The 15151-nt window shown below is 48.0% G+C and overlaps 1 protein-coding gene across 1 annotated transcript in view; it reads right to left on the reverse strand.

The window, feature by feature from the left end:
* PEMT (phosphatidylethanolamine N-methyltransferase) overlaps positions 1 to 15151 on the reverse strand; it is a 54781-nt gene that overhangs the window by 6194 nt on the left and 33436 nt on the right. The window contains exon 3 of the mRNA XM_075599161.1: positions 9639 to 9750. Coding sequence (XP_075455276.1) covers positions 9639 to 9750 — 112 coding nt within the window. The remainder of the gene's footprint in view (positions 1 to 9638; positions 9751 to 15151) is intronic.

Consider the following 15151-nt stretch of genomic DNA (forward strand, 5'->3'; position numbering starts at 1 on the left):
GAATGTTACAGTATAGCGCGCGGTACGCAGCACATAGGAATGTTACAGTATAGCGCGCGGTACGCAGCACATAGGAATGTTACAGTATAGCGTGCGGTACGCAGCACATAGGAATGTTACAGTATAGCGCACGGTACGCAGTACAGAGGAATGTTACAGTATAGCGTGCAGTATGCAGCACATAGGAATGTTACAGTATAGCGCGCGGTACGCAGCAGATAGGAATGTTACAGTATAGCGCGCGGTACGCAGCACATAGGAATGTTACAGTATAGCGCGCGGTACGCAGCACATAGGAATGTTACAGTACAGCGCGCGGTACGCAGCACATAGGAATGTTACCGTATAGCGCGCGGTACGCAGCACATAGGAATGTTACAGTATAGCGCGCGGTACGCAGCACATAGGAATGTTACAGTATAGCGCGCGGTACATAGGAATGTTACAGTATAGCGCGCGGTACGCAGCACATAGGAATGTTACAGTATAGCGCGCGGTACGCAGCACATAGGAATGTTACAGTATAGCGCGCGGTACGTAGCACATAGGAATGTTACAGTATAGCGCGCGGAACGCAGCACATAGGAATGTTACAGTATAGCGCGCGGTACGCAGCACATAGGAATGTTACAGTATAGCGCGCGGTACGCAGCACATAGGAATGTTACAGTGTAGCGCGCGGTACGCAGCACATAGGAATGTTACAGTATAGCGCGCGGTACACAGCACATAGGAATGTTACAGTATAGCGTGCGGTACGTAGCACAGCAATGTTACAGTATAGCGCGCGGTACGCAGCACATAGGAATGTTACAGTATAGCATGCGGTACGTAGCACAGCAATGTTACAGTATAGTGCGCGGTACGCAGCACATAGGAATGTTACAGTATAGCGTGCGGTACGTAGCACAGCAATGTTACAGTATAGTGCGCGGTACGCAGCACATAGGAATGTTACAGTATAGCGCGCGGTACGCAGCACATAGGAATGTTACAGTATAGCGCGCGGTACACAGCACATAGGAATGTTACAGTATAGCGTGCGGTACGTAGCACAGCAATGTTACAGTATAGCGCGCGGTACGCAGCACATAGGAATGTTACAGTATAGCGCGCGGTACGCAGCACATAGGAATGTTACAGTATAGCGCGCTGTACGCAGCACATAGGAATGTTACAGTATAGCGCGCGGTACGCAGCACATAGGAATGTTACAGTATAGCGCGCGGTACGCAGCACATAGGAATGTTACAATATAGCGCGCGGTACGCAGCACATAGGAATGTTACAGTATAGCGCGCGGTACGTAGCACATAGGAATGTTACAGTATAGCGCGCGGTACGCAGCACAGAGGAATGTTACAGTATAGCGCGCGGTACGCAGCACATAGGAATGTTACAGTATAGCGCACGGTACGCAGCACATAGGAATGTTACCGTATAGCGCGCGGTACGCAGCACATAGGAATGTTACAGTATAGCGCGCGGTACGCAGCACATAGGAATGTTACAGTATAGCGCGCGGTACGCAGCACATAGGAATGTTACAGTATAGCGCGCGGTACGCAGCACATAGGAATGTTACAGTATAGCGCGCGGTACGCAGCACATAGGAATGTTACAGTATAGAGCGCGGTACGCAGCACATAGGAATGTTACAGTATAGCGCGCGGTACGCAGCACATAGGAATGTTACAGTATAGTGCGCGGTACGCAGCACATAGGAATGTTACAGTATAGTGCGCGGTACGCGGCACATAGGAATGTTACAGTATAGCGCGCGGTACGCAGCACATAGGAATGTTACAGTATAGCGCGCGGTACATAGCACATAGGAATGTTACAGTATAGCGCGCGGTACACAGCACATAGGAATGTTACAGTATAACGCGCGGTACGCAGCACATAGGAATGTTACAGTATAGCGCCCGGTACGCAGCACATAGGAATGTTACAGTATAGCGCGCGGTACGCAGCACATAGGAATGTTACAGTATAGCGCGCGGTACGCAGCACATAGGAATGTTACAGTATAGCGCGCAGTACGCAGCACATAGGAATGTTACAGTATAGCGCGCGGTACGCAGCACATAGGAATGTTACAGTATAGCGCCCGGTACGCAGCACATAGGAATGTTACAGTATAGCGCGCGGTACGCAGCACATAGGAATGTTACAGTATAGCGCGCGGTACGCAGCACATAGGAATGTTACAGTATAGCGCGCAGTACGCAGCACATAGGAATGTTACAGTATAGCGCGCGGTACGCAGCACATAGGAATGTTACAGTATAGCGCGCGGTACGCAGCACATAGGAATGTTACAGTATAGCGCGCGGTACGCAGCACATAGGAATGTTACAGTATAGCGCGCGGTACGCTGCACATAGGAATGTTACAGTATAGCGAGCGGTACGCGGCACATAGGAATGTTACAGGCACAGTCCCTGCCCAGGTGAGCTTACAATCTATGCTTTTGGTGCCTGAGGCACAGGGAGATAAAGTGACTTGCCCAAGGTCACAAGCAGCCAACACCGAGAATTGTTTCCCCCGCTTCGCACTCAGGGCCTCATTTTAATAGCTTCGGTAACCAACTCATCGAGGATTTTGAGCAGTTCTCGCAAAATTTGCAGATTTGCAATTCAGAAAGCCTCGATGAGTTGGCCAAATCGTACGGGGACTGCATTTTTCAGCGAGTTCTCGCTTCTGTAACAAGCATAAAAAAGTGGAGCACTGCACGCAGCAACAGTGAGGGAGCTGGGCAGGAATATCGGTAAAAGAAAAGCTAATTTATTGAGAAAAACACATCCCTGCAGTCACTTCGACGCGTTTCGTGCCCGTCGATACTTTGCAATGTTTAAATCTCTCGCATCACGTGACCGGGACATTTAAACGCATAGGTGATACCGGCACCCCATACCAGGGGCCGGTAATTCAGGAAGCAGGAGGTCCCTGGACTGGAAATGAATGCGGTTGAGCTCTGGAGACCCCCTGCTCCCTGCACATTAGTATTCAAATTTCAATAAAAACACTGTGATCGCCTGTGAGAGCTGTGCAGGGAGAGGCGGCTCTCTCTGTGCAGGGATATCGCCTGTGAGAGCTGTGCAGGGAGAGGCGGCTCTCTCTGTGCAGGGAGATCGCCTGTGAGAGCTGTGCAGGGAGAGGCGGCTCTCTCTGTGCAGGGAGATTGCCTGTAAGAGCTGAGCAGGGAGATGCAGCTCTCTCTGTGCAGGGAGATCGCCTGTGAGAGTTATGCAGGGAGAGGCGGCTCTCTCTGTGCAGGGAGAGGCGTCTCTCTCTGTGCAGGGAGATCGCCTGTGAGAGCTGTGCAGGGAGAGGCGTCTCTCTCTGTGCAGGGAGATCGCCTGTGAGAGCTGTGCAGGGAGAGGCGGCTCTCTCGGTGCAGGGAGATCGCCTGTGAGAGCTGTGCAGGGAGAGGCAGCTCTCTCTGTGCCGGGAGATCGCCTGTGAGAGCTGTGCAGGGGGAGGCGGCTCTCTCTGTGCAGGGAGATCGCCTGTGAGAGCTGCGCAGGGAGAGGCGGCTCTCTCGGTGCCGAGAGATCGCCTGTGAGAGCTGTGCAGGGAGAGGCGGCTCTCTCTGTGCAGGGAGATCGCCTGTGAGAGCTGTGCAGGGGGAGGCGGCTCTCTCTGTGCAGGGAGATCGCCTGTGAGAGCTGTGCAGGGAGAGACTGCTCTCTGTGCAGGGAGATCGCCTGTGAGAGCTGGGCAGGGAGAGGCGGCTCTCTCTGTGCAGGGAGAGCGCCTGTAAGAGCTGGGCAGGGAGAGGCGGCTCTCTGTGCAGGGAGATCGCCTGTGAGAGCAGTGCAGGGAGAGGCGGCTCTCTGTGCAGGGAGATCGCCTGTGAGAGCAGTGCAGGGAGAGGCGGCTCTCTCTGTGCAGCTCAGATTGCGAGAAGCTCGCAGGGGGAGAACATAGAAAAAAGCTGAGATAAGGTAACTGCTTCGCCTCACGGTTTGAGAGGGTTTCAGATTCTTTCTGAATAACGTGATAACACAACGACAAACCGTTCGGCAGGAACATGCCACATCGTTACAGATAGCGGCAAAGTCATCGAAGCTACCAGAATAGGTCCCTCAGTGTCATTGCTTACAGAGTCAGTGTCTTTACTCCCAACGTTTCTCCTTCAGCCCTTTTAGCTTTAAAGCTGCAGATGGGAGATGGGAGGTGGGGGATGGGAGGTGGGGGATGGGAGGTGGGGGAGATGGGAGGTGGGGGATGGGAGGTGGAGGATGGGAGGTGGGGGATGGGAGGTGGGAGATGGGGGATGGGAGGTGGGAGATGGGAGATGGGGGATGGGGGATGGAAGGTTGAAGATGGGAGATGGGAGATGGAAGATGGAAGATGATGGGAGATGGGAGATGGAAGGTTGAAGATGGGAGATGGGGTATGGGAGGTGGGAGATGGGAGGTGGGGGATGGGAGATGGGGGTGGGAGATGGGGGGTGGGAAGTGGGAGATGGGAGGTGGGGGTTGGGAGATGGGGGGTGGGAAGTGGGAGATGGGGGATGGGAGATGGGGGATGGAAGGTTGAAGATGGGAGATGGGAGATGGAAGATGATGGGAGATGGTGGGATATGATGGGAGATGGAAGGTTGAAGACGGGAGATGGGAGATGGGAGGTGGGGGATGGGAGATGGGAGGTGGGGGATGGGGGATGGGAGGGATGGGAGATGGGAGGTGGAGGATGGGAGGGGGGAGGTGGGGGATGGGAGATGGGAGATGGGAGGTGGGGGATGGAAGGTTGAAGATGGGAGATGGGAGATGGAAGATGATGGGAGATGGGAGATGGAAGGTTGAAGATGGGAGATGGGGTATGGGAGATGGAAGGTTGAAGATGGGAGATGGGGTATGGGAGGTGGGGGATGGGAGGTGGGGGATGGGAGATGGGGGGGTGGGAGATGGGGGATGGGAGGTGGGAGATGGGAGGTGAGGGTTGGGAGATGGGGGGTGGGAAGTGGGAGATGGGGGATGGGAGGTGGAGGATGGGAGGGGGGAGATGGGGGATGGGAGATGGGGGATGGGAGGTGGGGGATGGGAGATGGGAGGTGGAGGATGGGAGGGGGGAGATGGGGTATGGGAGGGGGGAGATGGGGTATGGGAGGTGGGAGATGGGAGGTGGGGGATGGGAGATGGGGGGGTGGGAGATGGGGGATGGGAGGTGAGGGTTGGGAAGTGGGAGATGGGGGATGGGAGGTGGAGGATGGGAGGGGGGAGATGGGGGATGGGAGATGGGGGATGGGAGATGGGAGGTGGAGGATGGGAGGGGGGAGATGGGGGATGGGAGATGGGAGGTGGGGGATGGGAGATGGGAGATGGTGCATTGTTGCTTGTTTACCAGCATTTTTGTATTGCTGAATTTTTATGTAGAGCTGCAAATATGTAAAAACGGTCCCCATTCCCCGCTCCTCACATCCCCCCACAGGTTGCTGTGAGCTCGGGCTGGGGGTGAAGGTTTCCCTTTATTGGGCATCGAATCCTGCGTGCTTCATTCACAAGAGATCAGTGATACATCTGAGCAGAGAGCAGAAGCCTGGCGCACGCACACCCGCACGCACCCGCACGCACGACGCTCCCTGACCGGGGCCCCTTTGATGAGATGGGTTTAGGATCTTCGCGGTGCTTTGTCCAGCTCTGCATTCATGTCTCCCGTCATTAGGAGCTGCTGTGACAGGGGACGGACAGGCTACCGCTTAATGATCAGAGATGAAAGCATCTCCTGGTGAAGGACTTGAGGTCTCAGCTTCTTTTCTATTGAGGAAATCTTTACTGCTGATGAGGAAGGGACTGCACTGGGCAAACCGCCCGAACAACTTTGGGATGTCAGAGGTGTGGTAATATTATTATTGGTAATTATTATTATTATTATTAATTGTATTTCTATATTGGATAGATGGGAATTCTGTGTAAACACATGCAATTCCAGCGTGCCATCTCCTGTTTAGTTGTCGAAAGTATAGGGAGATAAACTGACGTAGCATATAACTCATGGAGATGGCGCTTGGTTGTAGAACTGGCTCCTCCCACTTCAAAGATACTGATGGTAAGTGCCGTTACTAATAAACCGCTAAGAATTGCCACGCACTAGATCAGGGGGGGTGGGCAATTCCAGTCCACAAGGGCCACCAACCGGTCGTGTTTTCAGGATATGCCTGCTTCAGCACAGGTGGCGCAGTCGTCGACTGAGCCATTGAACTAACCACCTGTGCTGAAGCAGGGATATCCTGAAAACCTGACCTGTTGGTGGCTATTGAGGGCTGGAGTGGAGAACCCCTGTTCTAAAGGTTTGAGATGCTCAGACTTTGCACACAGAGATTGGACCACAACTGTGAGATAACCCATAACCCCCCCCCCCCCCCATCTAGTTCTGTAGAGGTCCCACGTTGGATACCCAACAGGACATGTGTCATTTCTTCCAGCCTTGAGAATCTCTGCCTCCGAGGCACGAAGAAATGGACAATTTTCATGCCAGTGGCAATCAGATTCATTTAAAGTGGTCATTTCCTCCCGTAACCTGCCCTGTTTTCTCCTCTTAGAAACAATTGTTGTAAAGCAATATCCAATCTGCGGAGAATCGGAGGCAGATAAGTGAGCCTGCGGCCAGCTCCGATGTCCTGAGCTCGGTATAATGATGGCACATGGGTAGTGTTAATGTCCCTGACCCATTTCTTGTTTTAAAGATGTGTTTTATTTTCTCTATCAACTACTTGTTGGTCCAATAAAAGGCATCATAGTCCCTACTCCCTCTCCCTCCTGTGTTACTACGTGGAAGACAGGACAGACCACAGCAGCACAGACCACGGCAGGACAGACCACGGCTCTCCACCCTTCTTATTTTCTCTACTAACTCTGCACAGAGAAGTCAAGTTTGAGTGCAAATTAGTTTTCTGTCCGTCTGAATCCAGCACTGTAGAAACTAATTAAATGACACAACTAGCACTGTTTATTCCCTGCAGTCAATCCATAATTATACGTTTGTGTTGTCTGAAGGGTTTCTGAACATCCTGTTGCGTTCGCATCACAGGGCATTGAGCGTTCACGATGCTCCGATGCTATTTCAAGGTCGGTAGGTTTGTGTCGTCTTTGAGAAATTCAATTTTTAGTGTTGAAAATGGAAAGACGTGTGCTATGTAACGTTGGGCACGCGCGTTACCATCGGACATCGAAGAGACCTGGAGGGGACAAACACCCAGCACCAAATCTAGCCAAAAAAAGGAATGGACCTTTCCCCCCCCCTTTGCTGGATAAATAGATGGGTAGATGGTTGCCACCAATGTATTATGGTTTTAAACTCCTTTTTTTCTAGTGGAAAGAACCCTACTTAAAAAAAAAAACCCCGGTGTGTCCTTAATGGGCCTCCAGTGACCCATGCAGCGTAATATCGAGTCGGTGCCTCGTGCAGCCTCCGTGCCTGAACCCTAATAAAGTATTTCTTATTCTGGGGTACATACAAGACCTTACATAAGTGTCACTCTCAGGAATCCATGTGACAGCTCGTTTATTGTCCCAAAGAGCACGTTTATTACAGAAGATTGGACCGTTCTTTGTTTTTTGTGTTATAAAGGGCACCTCCCGCACTTAAATTGACCCAATTCCATCAAAAAATAAATGACACAAATGTAACTCCTCTCTGCATGGGCTCACTTTAAAGGGGCTATCCAAGCGAGCTAGTTATTATTATTTTAACATAGGATTAAAGCAGGGGGTCTTCGGAGCCGAACCATATTCGTTTCAGCTCCGGTGACCCCATGCTCCTGGAGATACTTACCTCCGTAGTGGGGGGGGGGGGATTTGGGGTGCCGGTAGCCGCTCCGGCTCGCAAGCTGGGGTTCACATAATGGCCGCCTTTTCAAAGCTCCCGCGCCACGCCTGCCATCCGGAAGCCGTGGCATCATCTTGTGCGGCTTCCTATTAACCCGCGTGACGTTGGAGCTTTAAAAAGCAGGGAGATACCTGCACCCCGTTCGGAGGTCAGTATCTCCGGAAGCAGGGGGTCCCCCCCGGAGCTGAAATTAATGGAGTTCTGCTCCGTAGACCCCCTGACTTCTATCCAATATAGACTCCTTTAAACCCATCTGTTTTATTTATTTCTGCACTGTATCCCAGTACATATTTGAGAACAATGTATCCTTCAATGGATGTTCTCTGGTAAAATGAATCATTAAGGTCCACGAGTTCTTTCTTCGTACGCTTCCGATGCAAACGCTGCACAATTTCTGCTGCTCACCTCTCTTGATATCCTAGCGCCCTTCTCCAGATGTGGCCAGATGCAGGTGATCTGAGTGCTGTACGGGAGATTATTCTGTGTCCTTCTGTGCCCCGTTAGTGTTAAGTATAGAGCCCCTCGTTAATGTGGAAGGTATATATGACTGTCTGTTTACTTCCGCAGACACAGACTGCAGGATGAGCACCTCTTACATTATTGAGCCGGCTGACGAAGCAGATTGGAATTGACGGTTTCCAAGCAGATACAAGTCGGGCTCAATTAAGCTTTGAGAGGAAGCGACAGGATCAGATAAGGTCAAGAAAAACTCAAAAATACCTCTGATTCCAACTTCACCGGAGTGTCAGAGGATACCATCATCTCTCTGATATGCTGCTGTATGTACAGTATCCTGCCCCAAAAGCTAACAATCAAAAGTCTGTTAAATAGATTCACAGACATATTAAAAATAGGCAAAATGATACAATGTAATTTTAATTTGGTTATGTTCTGTTCTGCATTGTGGGTGATTTTTTTTTACTCAAGTTCTGTTGCCTCTTTTTTTAAAACTAATATATGTCCAGTCAGGCCTGCTGATTTAATTATGCCGAGGAACAAATTAGCACAATTGTTTATTGCTTTAATTGCAGAACTGTGCCAGGTGACGGGGGGCTGCGTTTGGTTAGCAGGCGCCGCCTGTCTCGGAACCACTAACTCTTCACCTATGTGCCCAATGCTTTGCCACTGTAACTGGATGGAGATATACATTAAATCTGTTCATAAAGCACTAATGAGAACAATAATCAGACAATGTACTTTCCTCAATCCCTGCGCTCACGCATCAGCTGTGCTTGGAAGCCGAAATCTGCATTATTAAAAGTTCCCGCTCCCCCCCCCCAAAGAAAGTTCAGTGTATAAACTATACATAAGGTTCTAGAGGGCTCTTCTGCAGGAGTGGCCAACTCCAGTGCTTAAGGGCCAACAAGGTCAAGGTATCAGGTTACCCCTGCTTCAGCAGAGTTGGCCACCCATGCTCTACTGGGACACGTTTCCATTAGCACACAATATATTGGAGACAGGGTAACCTATGATACTTGTGTGCGCCATTATTTCTGAGCTATTAATGCTTTCGTAAACCAGGATATGTGGTAGCATTAACGGAGCTGTCCCATTAGTTAGGTGGAAGGGAGGGTGTGCAGACGCTTCACCAAGGGCCACCAACAGGTCAGGTGTTCAGGATATCCGTGATTCAGCACAGGTGGCTCAGTCAGTATGACTGAGCAACTGATTGAGCCACCTGTGCTGAAGCAGGGATATCCTGAAAATCTTACCTGGTGGTGGCCCTTGAGGACTGGAGTTGGCCACCCCTGAACTACACTATCACATGGCACTTGGACAGAGCCTCGTCTTGTACTCACATAAGGGCCCATCCCAGGTAGTTGGCAGTGCTGCCCCAGTACATGGGGTTTTCCATTATGTTGAATGGGAAGCCGGTCACCTTCTCTTCCATCAGGATGCCAAAGTAGTCTCCTGGAACCAGAGGAAAAACATGGCCTATGAAACAGGTCATCCCCCAAATGATGGGACCCCCAGAGACCTGCGGTGTGAATACAACGTGTATGGCGTAGATTCTCTACCGGTTTTATCCGCCTTAGCAAGACCTACATAGACTTCTCCTGCATGTCCTATACAATGTATCACACGTAAAGCAAAGAGTGCTACTATGTCCCTTTGTGATATGAGCCCCACAAGTCAGGATGCATAGGACCCTCCTCAGTACTACCACCCTCTGCTTTCTGACTTCCCATGATGCATTTTCTGTCACTCTTTGACTTTCTTCCTACTTCCATCAACGTTCCTTATAGTGTCTCAATTGCCAACACCTCCTCTTCCTCCGTTGATCTACAGTATCTGTTGGTGTATCTCCAGGCTCGATTCTGGGACCTCTCCTCGTTTCTCTCTATACACTCTACCATGGAGAATGTATTAATGCATTTGGTTTCAGCCATCACCTGTATGCAGATGACACAACTGTAGCCATCCACACCGAACCTCACATTTGCAGTACAGTCCCAGGACTCCAACTGTCTCACGGCAATCTCATCCTGGATGTCTTCTAGACACCATTAGCTCAATGTGCCAAACACTGAGCTGGTCATGATCCCACCTACATCATGTCAGTGTGCCCTTTTCCATCACCATTAGAAACACTATAATGCATCCAGTTTCCCAAGCCTGTTGTTTAGGTGACATATTTGACTCTTCACTTTCGTTCCCCACTCGCCCTAATTCTATTGCTAAATCTTGCCGTTTCTTTCCCCTGTCCAACATTGCTAAAAATCCAACCTTTTCTGTTTCTCATTCTCTCCCACCTGGACTACTGCAACCTTCTAACCGGCCTCCCAGCATTCTACCAGTAAATCTATTCCTAATGCTGCAAACGAGACTATCCTCCCTCTCCTCCTGAATACTGGCCACTGTATTCATTCCAAAATGATCCTTTCCTTCCAGGCTCTCCACTCCTCTGCCCCACCTTACATCAGCTTTATTCTCTTACTATTACCCCTACTCGCTCTCTACACTCTGCTGAGACATGTCTTCTCTCTACCTCCGGGTTACTACAGATCTCGTGCCTGCACCCCAACACTGGATTCCCTTATTATTTATTTATTTATAAAATATTTTACCAGGAAGTAATACATTGAGAGTTACCTCTCGTTTTCAAGTATGTCCTGGGCACAGAGTAAAACAAAATAATACATGGTTACAAATACAGTTACATAAATGAACAAGGTATACATTATATACAAGACATTGCATGCACAGTTAAAGAAAATATATATTATGAGCGTATGAAACAGTTACAGACCTGATTAAAGTGTGAGACAGCCTTAGATTTGAAAGAACTTAAGCTGGTGGTGGATATGAGAGTCTCTGGTAGGTTGTTCCAGTTTTGGGGTGCACGGAAGGAGAAGGAGGAACGTCCGGATACTTTGTTGAGTCTTGGGACCATGAATAGTCTTTTGGAGTCTGATCTCAGGTGATAGGTACTGCATGTGGTAGGGGTGAGGAGCTTGTTCAGGTAGCTGGGTAGCTTGCCCAGAAAGTATTTGAGGGTGAGACAGGAAAGGTGAACTTTGCGCCTAGACTCTAGTGATGACCAATCTAGTTCTTTGAGCATTTCACAGTGATGTGTGTTGTAGTTGCATTGGAGAACAAAACGACAAATTGAATTGTAGAGGGTGTCAAGTTTGCTAAGGTGGGTTTGAGGAGCCGAGCTGTATACTATGTCTACATAGTCAATAATTGGCATTAGCATCTGCTGTGCAATACGCTTTCTGACCAGGAGACTTAGGGAGGATTTGTTCCTGTAAAGTACCCCTAGTTTGGCATAGGTCTTGGTTGTCAGGGTATCAATGTGCATCCCGAATGTTAAGTGGGAGTCAAACCATAAGCCCAGGTATTTAAAACTAGTGACAGGTGTTAGGGTGGTGGTAGCATTGGTTCTAATCAGGAGCTCAGTCACTGGAAGCTTTACAAATTTAGTCTTACCTTACAGGTCAGGTTCTCAGGTTATCCCTGCTTCAGCACAGGTGGCTCAATCAGTGGCTCAGTCGAAGTCTGAGCCTTTGATTGAGCCACCTGTGCTGAAGCAGGGACTGATTAAACCACCGGAAGCTGGGATATCCTGAAAACCTGAACTGTTTGTGGCCCTTGAGGACATGAGTTGCCACCCTGATTTAAAGGGACAACCTAAATGGGACATAGGTCCCTTTTGTCTGTCACACTGTGTCACCTGGCAGTAAGAGGGACCAACTGGATGGGACAAATATCCTTTGTGTACTTGTGTCACCTTACGGTGACGGGAGTTACCTGACGAGTCCTACTGTAGGTACCTTGATGCAACATTTCTTTCTCTGTATTATTCTCATTTATTTGTGTGTATATATATATATATACATGTAGAGGTATCAGTACCGTTAGCCGAGCTTCAATAATCAAAAAATAAATAGATGATACCGTTCTGTGGCTAACATTCATTGTAACAAGAGATCAGTGATCTCGAAAGCTCGCACAAATAAAAGCATTTCGTTAGCCACAGAACGGTATCATCTATTTATTTTTTTATTATATATATATATATATATATATATATATATATATATATATATATATATATATAGCAACTGTAAATATTACTGTATGTTCATTTGCATGTCTTAGACAGGTCTGCAACCCAAATATATATATGCAAAACCTGTGCAATGCTCTACACAGCGGACACAATACAAATACCACACAGGAATCGGGAATACAAAATCAGAGGAAGGTTCACCTGTTCCTCCAGCAATGTCGTGTACCTCATCATGTGCATGAAATGCCCAGGGGGCTGCTACTACATAGGTGAGACAGGGCAGGGGCTAAACAAGAGAATGAACCTGCACCGCCACAGCATCACACGCGGAACAAGAGACAGTCCTGTTGGCGAACATTTCTCTGACTCTGGCCATAATATGAACGATCTGAAGGTGGCCATACTCAAAGGTAATCTTAGAACACCGAAAGAGAGACGGTTGCATGAATACAAATTTATGCAACTGTTCGGGACACTTAGCAGTGGCCTAAACAGAGATCGAAATTTTATGAGTCATTACTGACACTAGTGAACTCTCTTCCCATGAGCGCTATAGGCCATGTCTACATAATGTGCTATATGTATGCACACATAGCTGTCTCTCACACATACTTATACTCCTTGTTTTCCATCCCTATACACCAATAGGGACCACATAGTATCCACACACACTTTTAGTTATGCTACTAACTCTCACATTTCCACACCCACCCACACTATTTATATCCGCTCCCACTCCACACACACCTTTTGTAAAGCACTGTATATACTGTGGGCTCTCCATTCATGTTAATTCACACTGATACACATACACACTCTTTCATCACTTGCTTTCAGGAACCTTTTGACACCTCCAGCCATAAAACACATCCACACCGGGGGAAGGACCAGCACAGATAACATTCCAATAGACACTGTTTATAGTATAGCTTTTGCTTGCTTCATTCATTGTAACATCGCCGGAAGAAGAGATCAGTGTATCTCGAAAGCTCGCACAAATAAAAGCATTTCGTTAGCCACAGAACGGTATCATCTATTTATTTTTTGATTATTGAAGCTCGGCTAACACGGTACTGATACCTCTACATGTATATATATATATATATACTGACAGAATTATAGACAGCGCCCCTTACCAAACACACCAAAACTGCTGCAACGCTGATATATGTGGTAGGTGTTTGCACCAGGTGGATAAATTGAGTTCAAACAGATAAATATCAATATAAAAAGTGGCAGGGGCCGTATGTATGCCCAATTGATAATGTTATAAAAAAAAAAAAATTAATTTTTTAAAAATGTGTTAAAAAGAAAAAGTGTGCATAAAAATCAAAAAGAAAAATAGAAAAATATGAACAAAAATTGATTCAAATTCTATCAAAAATAGAGGACAAAAGAATAACTGTGCAATTGACATAAATAACTAAAAATATGCAAGGTCCAACCTAACCTAAATTGTGAATTACATTCAAGTCATAACAAATAGTGGACCAAAAACAATAATATTCAAAAAAAAATTGATAAAGCAATTGTAAATGTTCACAAAAAATACTTAAGTCCTCAGATTGTCCAGGATAAATGAATCACAAAAGTACAGGCTGCTTCTTCTTGGGTTCACCGAACTCCCACAGCACCTATTTAGAAAAAAGAGAAAAGAAGCGCCCGATCCTTGTGTAAAATCAGATAAGAATTTTAATACATCACGGACAAGACAAATGCACACTTACAATTTGTCTGATAAAATCAGGCATATTATGGGACCAGCCCATGCACCAACTGAAGACTCACGATCGCCTCTGTGTAAACTGAAGTCCTTTGGAGTGCTGGATCTTGTGTCTGTATCAGCCGTTGTTCCAGAGAGTTGTCCCAGAGAGTAAGGGAATCTGTACTTTCCTTTGCGGCTGCTTAGTTGTAGCGTGCGGCCGCCATTCACCTCTCTCGTGGAGCACTGGGACCCGGAAGGGACTTCACACACGTCTCTGCGTCTTCACGTTGGTAGCTGGGAGCTGCTCGACCACCGTAGGTTCACTGCCACATATCCCTACGCGTTTCTTCCGTCCTTGCGGATTTCATCCCCTGAACGCGTAGGGATATGTGTGAAGTCCCTTCCGGGTCCCAGTGCTCCACGAGAGAGGTGAATGGCGGCCGCACGCTACAACTAAGCAGCCGCAAAGGAAAGTACAGATTCCCTTACTCTCTGGGACAACTCTCTGGAACAACGGCTGATACAGACACAAGATCCAGCACTTCAAAGGACTTCAGTTTACACAGAGGCGATCGTGGAGTCTTCAGTTGGTGCATGGGCTGGTCCCATAATATGCCTGATTTTATCAGACAAATTGTAAGTGTGCATTTGTCTTGTCCGTGATGTATTAAAATTCTTATCTGATTTTACACAAGGATCGGGCGCTTCTTTTCTCTTTTTTCTATATATATATACAGTGCTTGACAAATCACCCAAAAATCTACTCGCCGAACCAAAAAATCTACTCGCCACCTAGTCCCGCCTCTAATCCCGCCCCCAACCCCGCCTCTAATCCCGCCCCCAGTCCCTCATTTTTAAAAAAACAAATTCCTAGTAAGAACATTCGTTTTTGACATTAGTTTATTTATTGTATTACATTATACTACAATTAGGTGTGTGTGTGTGTGTGTGTGTGTGTGTGTGTGTGTGTGTGTGTGTGTGTATAAATGTCGAATCTAGAAAAAAAAGCCAGAATATTTAAAGCAGCAATCCCGCCTGGGATCTTACCTGATCCACAGTCCCTCAATGTCCAGGTACCCTCATTCCGGCAA

This window comes from Ascaphus truei, chromosome 5 (genome assembly GCF_040206685.1).
Source record: "Ascaphus truei isolate aAscTru1 chromosome 5, aAscTru1.hap1, whole genome shotgun sequence".
In the NCBI taxonomy this organism is placed as follows: Eukaryota; Metazoa; Chordata; class Amphibia; order Anura; family Ascaphidae; genus Ascaphus; species Ascaphus truei.